General features: G+C 37.6%; 1 protein-coding gene across 4 annotated transcripts in view; it reads right to left on the bottom strand.

Annotated features, from left to right (window-relative positions):
* Positions 1–17,546, bottom strand: part of prkx (protein kinase X-linked) — a 63,713-nt gene extending 46,167 nt beyond the window's left edge. For all 4 annotated transcript variants that reach the window (XR_007428112.1, XR_007428111.1, XR_007428110.1 and 1 more), the window contains exon 1: positions 16,743–17,546. Coding sequence is in view for 1 of the 4 variants with exons in the window: in XM_007246705.4 (XP_007246767.3) it covers positions 16,743–16,914 (172 nt within the window). In the remaining 3 variants the exon portion in view is untranslated. The remainder of the gene's footprint in view (positions 1–16,742) is intronic.
* Between the last annotated feature and the right edge of the window lie 322 nt (positions 17,547–17,868).

Raw genomic sequence — 17,868 nt, 5'->3', positions numbered from 1 at the left:
GGGGGTTTTAGAACTGTTGTTTATCTGTAAGACCATAAAGAAATCAATACGGAATACAGTGGAACTGGCTCAGTGTAGGACGCGAACAAAGGTTCAATCAGGCAGAGTGCAGCTTCTTCCTCCTGTGGGCTGTTTTAGAGTAATGCAGCAGCAGACACAACAAAACTCATCCAGTCTCACTATTGTGAACAAGTGCTGAAAGTGATGACGCAGATCTAAAGTTTGGAAATGAACTCAAAGTGCAGCTCCTTCTTCAGTGGGGAGTTTGCCAGCTTGACACTTTTTGGCAAAAACTCGGTCCAGTCAGCGAATCGGTTTTACTTGCAGACAAAATCATCTCGAGAGACAAACTGACAGCTGAATTTTTTAAGCAGAACTTGTCAGCCTACCCCTCAGGCTTCTCCTCACAGCAGGTGGGCAACTTGGACAATAATAATTCAATAGTGGGCAATGTGATTTTTTTTTTTTCCAGTATTGTGGTTAGCGGTGGGCGATATGGCCCTAAAATAATATCACGATATTTCATGGTATTTTTGCAATAACGATATTCTTGGTGATGTGACAAAACACTGAATTAAAAAATATATATATTTCAGGAATACACTACTGCAACAAAATGACAATTACATTTTATTATTGCATACGATAGGATATGGCACACCTGTTAACTGAGATACATAAATTTTATCAGAAAATATACAAGATTTTTATCAGATTTGTAACAAAGTCAGTAATTCAGAATGTCATGATACTAATAATGCTCTCCAAATATCTCCATATATCCAGGATTAAAGTAAAATAAATGATACTGAACAGATATAATCTGTTGCTAGTAGATATATAATGGGATATGAGAACAGTGTGAATTTTTCATACATAAAGTGCACTGGATTAAAAGGTACACTGACCGTTTTTGGGATTTTAAGTGTGCCTTACAGCGCAAAAAAATACAGTAATCAAGATTAAAAAAAGTACGCTTTTCTGAGCAAATCTTACATATCGTCGACACTTTGAGAACATTGGCTAACTGGACACAAAAATGTACCCAGCATACTTGATTAAAAGGTTTAAAAGCAGTTTTAAAATACAGTAAAACATTTTATTGTAAACTGTCTTAAAAGTATCATGATATAGATAAAAAAAAAGAGTGCAGGCAAACCTGACTATGAATCAGTTTGCAAGATGTGTCCCAAAAAAATTGAAAACTCCCCTGAAACCATTCAATCAACTTTTTTCTCTCAGATATGAGGCAATATTTTCTAAATGTGTGTGATTTGAGCTCATTTATCTTGAACACAGAGTATGCTGTGGTGTTTAGTCTGCAACCTAAATTATCTAAGCCTCATGATAGCTGGCTAAAAGTCCAAACACAACAGAAAGTCATACTGACTTTAATTTGTTCTGTGGCAAACAGAATGTTATCATACTACTGGCTAAATAAGATAATTCCAACCTTAAGCTAATCCTAACCTGATTTGCAGCCGTTACAGCTTTTCAGTTATTATATAACATTCATTGAATTCATTGATGTAAAAAATGAACAGTGCTCACTTGTACATTTCCAAAACCAGGAAGTGTTTAAAGCCCCAAATTAGACTGTAGCAGTATGAGCATCACTTCCCAACCATAAGAACATTCCCATTTTTAATATGTTGACACTGCATAATACTGTAAACAGCATGTTAATAGATTATACACAGGCTGTAGTTGAAAAGCTGTGGCAGAAACAATGGCCTTCGTTTGGTGAGCAATTACAGAATGGAATGTTTCAGTATCAGATTAGGAATTCTAGGTTTAGAAATGGCATTGTTCTCCACAAAAAGTACAATTGCTTTTGCATGCAATTGCAACAGGCCTTCAGGTCTGCAACTAAATGATCTGTAAGTAAAGCATAAACAGCAGCACATTAAGAGATTATAAACAGGCGTGATCTAGTGATTTCATTAAAGATCATGTGATGCAGGTTTTTCCTCTTACTAAGTGGGTCATTCTGCCTGGGGCTGAAAGGTGGATGTATAATGCTGATGCAGAGTTGGTGCAGAAACAGCTTGCCTTGCATTTAGAGGAAAACGTTGTTATCGCCTATACACACACCAATATTTTTCCTGTTTTGATAGCAGAATGACAATGCCTTTTCAGAATTATATACTGTATTATATATGTGGGACACCGGATTATAAGGAGCACCATCAATCAACATCCATTTTCTGGTCTATTTTCTAATTAGCTAACTAAATTAGATATCGCTAATCTAAGTAAACAAAACTGTAATTCTTAAAAAATATATATTTTTCTTTGAAAGACAAACAAGCTCTGGATGTTAATCTACATAGATTTCGATCCTGAAAACTATTTATTTGGGTGAGTAAAGCGCTTTTGTTTATTTACAGTAAGCTGTAAATTTGCAGATTTCCACTAAGGCTGGGTGCAGCAGCATTAGCATTAGCAGCTAACCTCTAGCAAATCCCACCATTTCTCAGTGCTACATTGAGGAACCCTACATTGATTGTTCCCGTAAGATGGGGCGATGTTAGCTAGCATGTCCCATGTAGCTTGTTTTAAAATAAGAGATAATACTCACCCCTCTAAACTGCAGAAGAGCTAGCACCTAGCACGATTAGCGTCTAATTCTAATGCTGTTCCAGCCACAGTACTGGAGAATTTAAGATTCTGCTCTTAAGATTCTGGCTGGGATTAAAGTGAAACTTAATGTGAAGCACTGCTCTCTTGCTGCCTGTTTACACAAATGTCAGATATGGGTCACGCTAAAAAGACTGTGTGAACAGTCTTAAATAAACACCAGATATGGTCAGACGATTAAATTTGAGCAACTTTTCCTTGCTGTGTGAACGTAGGCTTAGATTATGCCCTGAAAAGGACATTTCTCCAAAACACCACCCATTATATAAGCTGAAACCTGTTGCAACACACTGTGACAACATATGAAGGAAAAAAAATCATGTGACTTTCAAAAGGGAACATTAAGCCACACATACACTCTTGTGGGCTTTGCCTGTGCTTCTAAACAGCACTATTACCTTCATTCGCTTGGCTGGACAGATGTCCACCTCATACGGAAAACGATACACATACAGAACACTGTGCTAAACAAACATGTGAGCCTTAAATTCAAGCAAACTTACTTGAATCGCTTTGAACACTTTCCTAGTCATCCTGGTCAAGCTCCAACAAACACTGGTCACTCTCTAAACAGAACACACCCATTAGAAGCACAGTGACCACCCTAAACTTAATCCACATAGACTTTACAAAGAATCCTCTAGAATTACTGCTCGGAAATGAAAGTGAGACATGACTTCAGCTGTTTGGAATAGTCTAAGAGCACTGTGAAGAACCTATTTAAAGGAATAGTATGGAGAAATGTAATAAACACATGGTTATTTTTACTCCTCCAAAGGGTACTCCCAGTGTAGCTAAGTACCTGGTCAGCATGCTCATGGCAAGGCAATGTCAATTATGGGAGTTCAGGTTGCAATTCTATTTTTCATTAAAGAAGGCATTACAGTGAACAATGCACTGGGTGGTAATGATCGTGACCTGCGACTTCTGGCTAGAACTGTCCGTGGGTATAGACAATGGCAAAATATGGCAGCAATCATCACACCCATGCAAAGCAGTAGATCAAACACACATCCCACAGGTCAATTTGGCACTCTGTAGCTCACATGACTTATGGCAAAAGTCACGGGACACAATACTAGTTCCTGTCCCGTGGTTTATCAGTGTACATTCTTTTGCAACACTATATAGAACAACACACACTTCCCCTAAAAAAAGTGTTCCCCTAAAACACATCACACTAAATGTCCAAATGTATGTGGCTATGCAAATGCACAGACACATACATCTTTGGGAAAAAAAAAGAAACCACTTAAAAATGATGAGTTTCTTTGATTTAACCAAAGTAAAAAAAACCTCTAGAATATAATCAAGAGGAAGATGGATGATTACAAGCCATCAAACCAAACTGAACTGCTTGATTTTTTGCACCAGGACTGGCATAAAAGTTATCCAAAAGCAGTGTGTAAGACTGGTGGAGGAAAACATGATTCATGAAAAACATGACTGCAAAGCATTCATTAAGATCAGTGGAGAAATGTAACTTAGCCTCACTAGCACTCCCTGAATTCAATCAAATCCTCACAGCAATGCTCCTCCGAAATCTAGTATAGAGCTTCTTCTCTGAAACAGTAGAGACAGTTTCCAACAAAAGCAGGATAAACTCTCTTTAATGCCCTTATTTTCAGAAACAAGAAACAATGCACAAGCAGGTGTTTCAATACTTTAGTCCATATATCATATCTCACGACCTCCACAGATGGTTACAGCAGTTTCCTCACTCTCTAAATTAAAAAGTGCAAATGGCATTTCTCCGCCAGCCTGACTTCGCATCCACCCCATCCTATAATTTACGCCAGGCCCAAACGCGAGGGAGCTATACATATCGCTGATTCACGAGAAGGAGCTATTTCCTAATCATTTTAATGTCAATTCAGTTATAAGAGCACTCAGACGGGGGCTTAACAGATTCGTCACAGGCCATAAATCCCTCGCATCCGACCAAAGACTCAGCAAATTGGATTTTTTATGCTGGTCCTAATGCTATATGCTTCCCATTCTGCCACAGTTAAAGGATAGTTCTTCTTTCTGGTGGTGAGTGGTGCCAGTTACATTTAAAAGAAAAAAAAAATCTATTCCAACAAAATATAATCCCGTGCACTCATTAACTCGGGGCAGGATGGGAGATTTAGTTTGTTTAAAAAACATAAGTATGTACAATGCAATTCAGTAAAAGCTAATCAGTTTAAGCTTTAAGGCCTCTCCATTAAGTATGAGGGATTTGTGTTGCTTATGTGGGCAGAATCTAACTAGTGTATTCAAGTGATGATTTGTAACTTCAAAGTTCAATATACTGAGACCAAAAGACAAAAAATTGAGGTTGTTTTCACACCTGTAGTTTTTAGTACAGTTAGATTAGATTTCGCCCTTAATGTGATTTGTTTGGGCACATGTGAACACAGTAATCACACTTGGCAAACAGTACCACGCCCAGTACACTGAACCATGCCCATGCCAGCTTAAAGAGGTGGGTTTACACTACAAGACTTAGGCCCAGAAAAACATCAGGGGTCAGGGAAACATGCTCGCTGAGCAGTCACTGACTGATCTTCGACCAGTCGCAGCTGTCCGGCAAATATTTGGCATGCTAGACATCTGACCCAGTCAGCGACTGGGAGACAGAAGCAGCAGCTTCATCCTGCCAATGGAATTATGGAGAAAGAGAGAACCACAGGTCCAAAACGCATCCCCTGCATTACCAAAGCCATTTATAGAGAGTCTGACCACCTCTGTTTTGGTCTATGGCAGAGGTGCTGTGTTTGCTGGAAATTTGGGTAGACGAAAGCATAAAGCAACAGCTGGAAACAACACCTCAGTGAAGCTGGCCCCTCATATTATTAGAAATGAAATAAAAATATGTCCATTGGTTAGTGCTGCGTTTGTGCTGGTTTGTGCAGCAAAAATTAACGTTTGTGCTGTTATCGTTTTTGAGATATTAAACATTTAATTTTCTGACCTGTTATGTAACCCAGCCCCTCATTTGTGGCCAAATCGCACGAAAGTGGTCTCATTGGTTAGTGCTACGTTTGTGCTGGTTTGTGCAGCAAAAATTAACGTTTGTGCTGTTATCATTATTAAAATATAAAAAATTATATTTATTACCTGTTATGTAACCCAGCCCCTCATTTGTGGCCAAATCGCACCAAAGTGGTCTCATTGGTTAGTGCTGTGTTTGTGCTGGTTTGTGCAGCAAAAATTAACATTTGTGCTGTTATCGTTGTTGAGATATTAAAAATTATATTTATTACCTGTTATGTAACCCAGCCCCTCATCTGTGGCCAAATCGCACCAAAGTGGTCTCATTGGTTAGTGCTACGTTTGTGCTGGTTTGTGCAGCAAAAATTAGTGTTTGTGCTGTTATTGTTATTGATTTATTAGGAAAAAAATATTGAATAGGTGTGAAGCTGGCCCCTCATATAATCAGAAATGAAATAAAAATATTTCCATTGGTTAGTGCTACGTTTGTGCTGGTTTGTGCAGCAAAAATTAGTGTTTGTGCTGGTATCATTATTGAGATATTAAAAATTATATTTACTGTTATTGACATATTAAGCATTTAATTTCTGACCTGTTATGTAACACAGCCCCTTATTTGTGGCTAAATTGCACCAAAGTGGTCTCATTGGTTACTGCTACGTTTGTGCAGGTTTGTGCAGCAAAAAATAGCGTTTGTGCTGTTATAGTTATTGAGATATTAAACATTATATTTACTGTTATTGAGATATTAAACGTTAAATGTATTACCTGTTATGTAACACAGCCCCTTATTTGTGGCTAAATTGCACCAAAGTGGTCTCATTGGTTAGTGCTACGTTTGTGCTGGTTTGTGCTGTTATTGTTATTGAGATATTAAACATTATATTTACTGTTATCATTACTGAGATATTAAACTATTTAATTTATTACCTTTTATGTAACACAGCCCCTCATCTAAAGCCAGATTTCATCAAAGTGGTGTTGTTTTTCTAGTGCTGTGTTTGTGCTGGTTTGTGCTATTAGAATAAATGTTTGTGCAAGTTTAGTTATGAGAGTTATTAGATAAAAAAATATTTAATGGGTGGCATTACCCAATATTTATTTACACACATCACCCAGCCCCCCTCATTTATCAGTGTGGTTAGTGCTCACAAAAAGGCACTCAGCCTGGTTAAAAGGCATTAACATGGCAGTCTGTTAAATATATGCTTTCATAAGTGCAGGAGCAATTTTTACCATGGTAAATAAGTTTTTACCATGAACAGTCATGTCACCTGAAGACATTCATCTGTGCTTTATTAGATGTGTAAATAAATATTGTTTTTCCTGTAGCTGAATAATCAAAATACCTGAAACATTTATTTTTACAGCACTGCTGAATGAGACCACTGTGGTTTGGGCTGTATTGGGGGGCTGGATAATGCCACCCATTAAATATTTATTCTAATAGCACAAACCAGTACAAACACAGCACTAGAAAAACAACACCACTTTGATGAAATCTGGCCTTACCATAAAAGGTAATAAATTAAATAGTTTAATATCTCAGTAATGATAACAGTAAATATAATGTTTAATATCTCAATAATGATACCAGCACAAACGTTGATTTTTGCTGCACAAACGTAGCACTAACCAATGGAAATATTTTTATTTCATTTCTGATTATATGAGGGGCCAGCTTCACACCTATTCAATATTTTTTTCCTAATAAATTAAAAACGAAAACAGCACAAACACTAAATTTTGCTGCACAAACCTGCACAAACGTAGCACTAACCAATGAGACCACTTTGGTGCAATTTAGCCACAAATAAGGGGCTGTGTTACATAACAGGTCAGAAATTAAATGCTTAATATGTCAATAACAGTAAATATAATGTTTAATATCTCAAAAATGATACCAGCACAAACACTAATTTTTGCTGCACAAACCAGCACAAACGTAGCACTAACCAATGGAAATATTTTTATTTCATTTCTGATTATATGAGGGGCCAGCTTCACACCTATTCAATATTTTTTTCCTAATAAATCAATAACAATAACAGCACAAACACTAATTTTTGCTGCACAAACCAGCACAAACGTAGCACTAACCAATGAGACCACTTTGGTGCGATTTGGCCACAGATGAGGGGCTGGGTTACATAACAGGTCAGAAATTAAATGTTTAATATCTCAATAAGGTTATCAGTAAATATAATGTTTAATATTTCAATAACAATAACAGCACAAACGTTAATTTTTGCTGCACAAACCAGCACAAACACAGCACTAACCAATGAGACCACTTTGGTGCGATTTGGCCACAAATGAGGGGCTGGGTTACATAACAGGTAATAAATATAATTTTTAATATCTCAACAACGATAACAGCACACATGTTAATTTTTGCTGCACAAACCAGCACAAACGTAGCACTAACCAATGAGACCACTTTGGTGCGATTTGGCCACAAATGAGGGGCTGGGTTACATAACAGGTAATAAATATAATTTTTTATATTTTAATAATGATAACAGCACAAACGTTAATTTTTGCTGCACAAACCAGCACAAACGTAGCACTAACCAATGAGACCACTTTCGTGCGATTTGGCCACAAATGAGGGGCTGGGTTACATAACAGGTCAGAAAATTAAATGTTTAATATCTCAAAAACGATAACAGCACAAACGTTAATTTTTGCTGCACAAACCAGCACAAACGCAGCACTAACCAATGGACATATTTTTATTTCATTTCTAATAATATGAGGGGCCAGCTTCACTGAGGTGGAAAACAACACACAATAGCGCTGATATATTTGGTCAAATTTGTGAATAACGTCTAGCTTGTGCATACCAAAGATCCACTGAACAGTGTTGTGAGAAGCTGAAGAAACTGCACGTGCACATCTAAATTCCTGTGGTACGATGCCGTCGATAAAATAAAATACTTGTGCTTAAACCAAGTAGCCAACCTAATTGTTGATGATTTAAGCATGCTCAGGGACGGATTGTTTAAACTCAGTGCGAGTGCAGTCCAGCGGGGAAGGGGGCAGAACCATGCTGCAGCACAGTTTAATCAAACAGTGCTAACCCTTACAGTTAAACCTAAACAAAAGCACCAAGATCTCTGAGATGAAGTGGTCTCAGTCTAGTAATCAACAGACTTAACAAGATTCCAATCTGTTAAGTCTGTTGGGCTTGATCATAAATCTGCCTAGAATTCATACATGAGGCAAACCATATTACAAGGTGCATTGCGGATTTTGGGAAAAAAATTTAAGGATTTTAGGTGCGCCTTAAAGAACAAAAATTATGGTAAAAAACAAAACATTACATGTCTGAATGAATTTGCCTTTTGACACATTACATACAGTATCCTGAACTGTAATTACAGTGTATGTGGTCCACCATTCTCCACAGCCCAAAGCTGGGGGACTTTAAAACCCTCTGGCCCATACCTTGCATTAGGCCTTATGTCAATAGATTCAGTAGGTTCATTATTATTATTGCAGGTCAGTGTGTTATTCCATTACACTGATTAAACACACCTTCAAACTGGAAAATGGGAAAATGAAACCAACGTGCCAAAACATGTAGTTACGGTATGTGAGAACCAGCCGTTGATGTTCATGTGTATGTGTGTGTGTGTGTGTGTGTGTGTTAGTGTATCCTAACATGAACCGTCTTCCCACAGGCCTTAGAAGAGGAACTGTCCTTCTGAATTTTCACAACAGCTGCTGAAGAGACACACAACAATACTGCTACCACCACTACTGCCCTACTATAAACGCATACACACACACACACAGTGACATATCTAAAAATAGACTAACAATTGTGTTTGTCACTGTAGACTTTGCCACTGTGTTTTGCATTGTGGCAAGCTGAATTTCTGTCAACTCCTTCCAGAAGTGTTAGACACTGCTCTCAGACTGTGGCCATTGCTCTGCTGTGTATTCTATTCCTAGGCGTGATGTGCTTTTTTGCTGGTCATTTCTGGTTTGCTTGGTCAGAGACTTTTGGCTGACACATCCGCTGACCAGGAACAAGCAAGAAAATAAAAAAAAGAGGGTCATTCAATTACAGATTCATTATTAATTATTCATCCACAACTGTGAAATACAGTATGTAGAACATAGAACATAAAAAATGCAATTATACTATGAGGTTTCTTCTGAAATCAAGGAATTAAAAAAAAAAAAGACTTGATTGCATTAAGTGACAAGACCATTAGTGAGATCAGGATGTAGGATGATCACTAGCTCACTACCTCACCACCACACATCATCACCAACTTCCCAACCCCTCCCAAAATGTACTGGGTGGAGATAAGCCTGGCGTGATAATGGCATTATTGACTTGTCATACGCTATAAGGAAAATTATTATTAATTTATTATTATTATTATTATTATTATTATTATTATTATTATTAATTAAATTACAAATATATATGTATATGCTTTTTGCAGACCTCGATATTGCCCATTGACTGTTCCTATAAACACTGCAATTACAAAAACAACGACTCCCTCATTCTGACGTCAGAATTAAGAAATCTGTATAGAACCACCATGGCACCACAACTCACCCATCAACCCCTACCAGAGCCCCACCCACTAGATCAGTTAAAGCAACGTCATTTTGCTGTAAAAGTTTTGTGCATAAGACTCCAAATGCCAATGGCTATAGGCAAAACAAAGTCACAATTGGCGTGGCCAGCAACAGCTTATTTGCATAAAAGTGACAGAGCCCTTAAATGGCTAATTTTGAAAGGGACCGAAACTGACAATGATAGAGCTGATGAGATCTCTTAATGTGAGAGTAGTTTTGTGCAAAAAACTTCATAAACATGTATTGTAGAGCCAGTAGAATAATTGTAACTTGTGCAAATAAAAATATGTATAATTGTCCCCTTTAATGTTAGCAAATGTTGTGCCAGTCACACATTGGCTACAATAAACAGTTTTTAAAAACACAGTGCAAACTTCTAACAGGCAGTATGAATTACCAAAAAAACATACCTGATACATACCCCAAACTATTAATCATGTTGATGCTCTTTAAAAGGGTGTAATTGCAGAATTATGCTATATCATCACTATATTGGTGTCACAGACTGAAAATTGTCCATGCAAAATATATATAGTGTACATGACAAGTCAAGACAGATCATCATCATCATTATTCTAGAGGACACAGTTCTCACAGTTCCACTAGACTAAACGACCTGTGTTGGCTGAAAAATTTACAACAAGAACAACTAAACAGAAGTTAAAAACTAACACAGGAAGTGACTGACGACTGATAAACTCATGGCAGCTAAATACAGTGAATACACTCAACTACTTTCAAAGCAGATAATCAATACAAGCCTAATTTTAAAATGTTTAACAATTAAAGATAATGATTGAATTTATATTTATTGTTTGTCAATTCTCCACCTACTGGTCAGGGGAGTAAATCACTTAACTGTACAGCATTTTTTAAAGAAAATTTTCCATATAATGTGACCAAAGTATTTATATGCAAGTATATTCCCTATAACAAGACCAGCCTTCCCAGTGATTGAATGTGGAGAGACCAAAATAATCCAAAACGAGGCTCTAATTATCATTTTAACAACATATTTTATCACTGACAAGAATGTCATGAACACATTTAAGTTTTAGTCTCCACAATGCACATACAAAACATGACTTTTTTTTGGTTTGGTATGGCTACTGCGCTTGTGCAGGTCTCCACATCGAAGAGGGCTTCCCCACTGGCATGCTAACCCTCTTCAAAAATTGACTGTCTCTTTTTGAAGCACAAGACTGCATTAAAATAGACACTGTAATCAATTTTTATCAGAACTCAAAGTCATACATTAACGTCTCTACCTCCAGTCAGGATTCCTTTAGATTTTTTTACATTTTAAGTGTTAAATATTGATATGTTGTCTGTAGTATGTCTCAGTTCTGCAAAACTAGGGTTATTTACGCTCTACAAAGCTGGTTTGGTCACACCAATCCACAAACAAAATAATCCCTCCAAAAATCACAACACCCAGGAATTTGTAAGCAGCTTCAGAAAAAGCTCAGTAATCTGAGCACGGGTGCATGCAGAGTATAAGCCTCCCGTTCCACCCACTTTACTCTGATAGGATGTACCCAGACGGCACTGCTTTGATCTCTGACAGACGTTTCTACTAAATTCTACCCCCCTCCCAACAGGAAACAGGCTTGCAGTTGTTAGGATGAACCAGTAGTTAACTGATCAGTTCTTTATTTATACCTACATAAAGAAAGAAAGACCTTCTATCAGTTGAACAATGCTAGCTGAACCAGCTCAGAGCCTTTCACTTCTCTTCAAACGTGCCCATACACACTTACACGCATGGACACACCCAAAATAACCTTACCTAACACTCCCGACAGTGAACGAGAAGGTGTTTGATCAAACTAATTAAAAGGTGTTGGAGCTGTAATTACAACGAGGAAGTCTCCACGGTGGGAAGAAATGTCATTTTCAACACAAACCCACTATACAGTCTCTCAACCTAGCAACCTGGGAATTCAACTATAAGAGCAGATAATATGCCTGTGTTAGAAAACGAGGCTTACAGTAAGGTTATATAGTCCATGTACATTATTCTTTTTTAAACCAAGGTTACAGAAGAGCAGCCCAAAAAAGGTGAAATTAATCAGTACTAAAGTCAAAGGAAACCTCTTCACTTCTAAAATGCTTACCCTCAAGTTTAAAGATGACGGAATAAATAAGTAATCTACTAGAATAGATTAAAATACAATATCATTAAAAAGTTACTTTAATTTAGTAGTACAGCTTAAAATTTTATGACACACAGAGTGATCTATTTTAAGCATTTATTTATATAATTGTGGCTTAAAGCCAGGAAACCCCAAAAACAAGTATCTCAAAAAAGCTGCTTGAGGTCTGGTGTAAAGTTTCCAGAATCAGTGATGGTTTGGAGAGACATGTCATCTGCTGGTGTTGGTCCACTGTGTTATATCAAGTCCAAAACCAGTGCAGTGTTTTCCCAGAAAATCTTACAGCACTTCATGCTTCCCTCTGCTGATAACGTTTATGCAGATGCAGATTTCATTTTCCAGCAGGACCCAAACTGCTAAAAGTACAATTTGGTTTCATATAACATTCAAATTTTCTAAAACACAGATTTTTGGGTTTTCATTGTCATAATAATCAACAATAAAAGAAATAAACACTTAAAATAGATCACTCTGTGTTTAATACATCTATATAATATATGAGTTTCACATTTTCCACTGAATTCCTGGAATAAAGTAACTTTTCAATTATATTTAAATCTTTTGAACTGCTATAGTAAGCATTTGAATTTTGGGTCATTTTTATTGACCCATTTATCATATTACTAATCATAATATGTAGGATTAAAATAGATGTTCTGGGGCAAGTTTAGGATGATGAAGTGGAATTATGATTATAAATGTATGTATAGGATAGTTGTATAGGTATGATTAAAATAGCTGTTCTAAGTATAATTAGAAGTAAAAGTATGATTAGAATAGCTGTTATGAGGTAAATTTAAGATTACCTCAGCAGTGCTACTGTAGTCTAGGGGTGTGCCATATCGTATCGTACGTGATAATATCGCCAAAAAATTTGAATATCGTGAACGATATTGTACCCTGAAATATCGTGCCATATCACCCACCCCTAATTATCACATCAAAGTACTACTTTTTTGCCATTTTTAGCAAAAAAAAAAAAATCTGTTCTCATTTCCCATTATATATCTACTAGAGACAGATTATATCTGTCTAGTTTCATTTATTTTACTTTAATCCTGGATATATGGAGATATTTGGAGTGCATTATTAGTATCATGACATTCTGGATCATTGACTTCTGTTACAAATCTGATAAAATTATTATTTTTAAATATCTCAATTAGCCATATCCTATTGCATGCAATAATACAATTCTAAATATTTTTTCTAATTCAGTGTTTTGTCATATCGCCAAAAGTATCCTTATCGTAAAAATACCATGAAATATTGTGATATTTTTTTAGAGCCATATCGCCCACCCCTACTGTAGTCATGTGATTACAGTAGCACGGCTAAGGTAAATGTATTGTGATTTGTAGGCTTGTTAAAAATGTTAAGTGTCCAAGTGTTTTTTTTTAATTGTGGTTTGCCATTGCTTTTTCTTTGTAAAGCAAAACAAAAATACATTTAAGCTCAGTTGCAGTTCTGTGAAAAATCAATCTACATAGACATTAGACACTAGACATTAGACAATTAGAAACTTTTGAAACATGCTTCACTATTGCAGGCTGTGGGTAGTGACAACTTAACAGCCCTTCTATGACTGATCTGCAAGAACCCTGGTCCTTATATATAGCCCTATATAGTATCTTATTTCTGTGTTGGAGATACCCATCAGTGTCACAAAATTAAATTATTTCTTAACAGCTGATATATTGAAACAATTACAACATATAAAACTACGAATACAATAATACTATTAAACATTACACCACAGCAGGGCAATACATCTAATTAAACCAAATTTACTCATAAATAATTCAGTTAGTCACTATCTATATCTACTGTATAAAGAGAAGGATGCTGTGCGCACATTGTTGTCCATTTACTGCAGTCTACCACAAACCTCACCCTGTCATATAACATAAACGGGTTTATAAAGAAACAGACTTGAAGGAACTTCAACCCCCCTATTAAAAAGCCCCTTCAGTGAAATACAATAGTGCCTAGGGGCCGACTAGTGGAAGGATAGGCCACAGGTGCACCTGATAGTTTCCGGGGGGATGCTTGGGGCCTAAAGGCAGCTTCACATCCAGCCTGAAAAGCTCAGCTTACAACAGCTCTAACATATCAGTTGGCTGGTGGTGGTTCTACTGGTGTCAGTCCAAACATATCGAGGGATAGTACTAAAAAAAACGCACTAGGGAACTCCTGTTTAAATATATCATAGAAGACAGATTGAACTGGTGAACTCAAAGGCTGATTAGGTGCAAACTAAGCTAGTGTAGTAATAATGAAATGCATAAACTGATGTGTTGAATTTCAATTGAAGATTACAGGCAGCTTCGTGTAATCTGGACTTTATAATACCTGGACTAAAATACAATGCATGCATTGGTTGTGATAAATTACCTTTACATTGCTCTTTACATGCTTTACATACCTTTACATGTCACTCTACCCCACTTTACATTGCTCTACCACCCTTTACTGCACTACCTCGCTGTACCTCACTTTACATTGCTTTACCTTGCTCTACCTCACATTACGCTGCTCCACCACAATTTACATTACTCTACATCACTCTACCTCACCTACATTGTAGTACCTCGCTGTACCTTACTGTATGTTGCTTTACCTTGTTCCACCTCACTTCACATTGCTCTATGACAATGCACCTTTCTTAACTTGCTCCACCTCACTTTACATTGCGCTGCTTCACCTCACTTTACATTGCTCTACATCACTCTACCTCACTTTACATTGTAGTACCTCGCTGTACCTTACTGTATGTTGCTTTACCTTTTTCCACCTCACATTACGTTGCTCCACCTCACTTTACATTGCTTTATGACAGTGTACCTTGCTTAACTTGCTCCACCTCACCTTACGTTGCTCTACGTCAAATGTACCTTCCTTTATGTTGCTCTACCTCACGCCACCTCACTTTACGTTGCTCTATATAACTTAATGCTACACTACCTCTTCACATCTCACTTTACAATGTGCTACTTCACTCTACATTGCACTACCTCACTCCAGCTCACTTTACATTGCTATAGCTCACTTTACATTGCTCTACATCAAGCTACCTCACTTTACTTTGCTGTACCTCACTATATGTTGCTTTACCTTGCTCTACCTCACATTGCATTGCTCTACCCCACTTTACTTTGCCAGGTAAAGGATTATGTTGCTCTACCTCATGCTTTCTCACTTTACCTAACGGTGGACCACCTCTTTCCACCTCACTTTACTCACTTTATTTTGCTATACTTCACTTTACATTGCTCCACATCAAGCTGCCTCACTTTACACTGCAGTACCTCACTGTACCTAACCTTACGTTGCTCTTCCTTGCTCTACCTCATATTGCATTGCTCTACCCCACTTTACTTTGCTAGGTAAAGGATTACGTTGCTCTACCTCATGCTTTCTCACTTTACCTAACGTTGGACTACCTTTTTCAACCTCACCTAACATTGCACTACCTCGCTCCACCTCACTTTATGTTGCTCCACATCCATGTACCTTCCTTTACGTTGCTCTACCTCATCCTACCTCACTTTATGTTCCTTGACGTCAATGTACATCACGCTACCTCATTCTACATTGGACTAGATTGCTCCACTTCCCTTTACATTGCACTACATCACTACACCTCGCTGTACCTCATTTTACATTGCTTTCTGTCACTCTACCTCACTTAACGATGCTCCACCTCACTTTACTTTACATTGCACTACCTCGATTTACCTCACCTTACCTTGCTTTACATTGCTCTGTCACCTTACCTTCCTTTAAGTTGTTCAACCTCATGCAACCTTACTTTCTGTTAGACTACCTCACTCTACCTCATTTTACATTGCTCTACCTCCAGCCTCACTATGTCAAATGCAATGCAGTTTGAGCTCTTTCAACACGTTTACCGTGAAAACGATAAATAAAAAAAATATATATATATAAATAATATAAATAGAAGAAGAAAAAAAACTATAATAAATAAATATATATATATATATATATATATATATATATATATATATATATATATATATATATATATATATCCCTAATAGCTACATTTTTTACATAATTCATCTGTCACTGACTGATATGCATTGATAGGTTGCATTTACTACATTAAATGGCAAACTAAGTCATTATTATTTTTTTGTTTTGTTTAAGTTTGTAGGAACATTTTTATGTTGTGGGCATTTGATATGATTTATATGATATGATTTAACCTACTGAAGTTCAGAAATATAATATAATATAAATTGCGATACAGATTTTGGTCATATCGTCCAGCCCCTGGCCCTAAACATAATGCTGAGCTTGGTAGTTAGAGCTAAAACAGCAGACCAACTTAACGTTACTTACCAACAGTAGCCACGGTGTCAAAGTCCTCCAGGGAGTAAGTCCTACTGTTGGCCCCGGGTAAGGGCGCTGCTCCTCCCGCTGATAACCCCGGACTGCCCGCTTCTGTCCGGCTCGTCTCCCGATAAGGACTGCCTTCATTGTTCAGTCCAGCCTTGGCTTTTGTTGTTGCCATCTTCCAGCTGTGGGTTTGGGGAGCTAATACTATACTACTACCGGCAGATAACGACCTTTATTAGCGCTAGGTATGATATGAAGGATATGACAGACACTAGCTTATCGCTAGCTAAGCTAGTTAGCCAAGGTTAGCTAGTTATTGATTCAACAGCAGCTGGATGTTGTCGGTTAAAATCAGCTAACGTTAAATAACCGGCTGCTTTGTTGACGCGGACCTGAGTGAAAGCGTCCCAACGGCACAACATGATATTAAAACAACCATTTAAACTACATTTCACCCAGTTTATCTCTTATCTCCATCGTTTCTGCTGCTGTCAGTTAACCTAGTTAGCTGTAAGTTAGCTAGTTAGCCAGAGTTTAACTAGCCAGACAATTTAAACAGTCAACAAAAGCCAGGAGAACTGGAGGAGCTGCAGCTCACAAAACCCTCAAAAACTTAACAATTTCCGCCTCAAAAAGCCCTTTTTCCACTCTTCCCCGACAGCTGTCGCTCCCTGTCGTACTTTCCGAGTTATTCAATACATTTAAATTATTTACTTCCCCTGTTCCTTCCCCCAAACCGAAACCCGAACCCGGTATCTTTCGTCCGCCTCCCTCAAAACGGCTCGCTCCGCGGCGAGGAAGCGGACCAGCGCTTGAAATCAGTGACTGACAGACCCGTCGACCAATAAGACGCCGGACATGTGGCGGAACAGCCAATCGCGTGAGAGAAGAGGCGGGGCTTGGTTCCCGAGTCTGTGTTTTTCCCTCAAAGCCAGCGCACATGCAGGCAGACGTAGCTGACTCAGGCCACACCCTGGGAAATATAGGCTGCTGAGGGGAGGCGACAGACCAGATTCAGGAATGTAGCCTGAGCTACATAGCAATGTGCTAACGTTATAGATATAGGAAAACAAACATCCGGGATTAATTTTTTGCAGTTTGTGTTTGGTTAAGCACTGTACAAGTGCAT

This window comes from Astyanax mexicanus, chromosome 21 (assembly GCF_023375975.1).
Source record: "Astyanax mexicanus isolate ESR-SI-001 chromosome 21, AstMex3_surface, whole genome shotgun sequence".
Classification (NCBI taxonomy): Eukaryota; Metazoa; Chordata; class Actinopteri; order Characiformes; family Acestrorhamphidae; genus Astyanax; species Astyanax mexicanus.
Note: the sequence above shows the minus strand (reverse complement) of the source record. Positions and strands in the feature narration are given on the sequence as shown.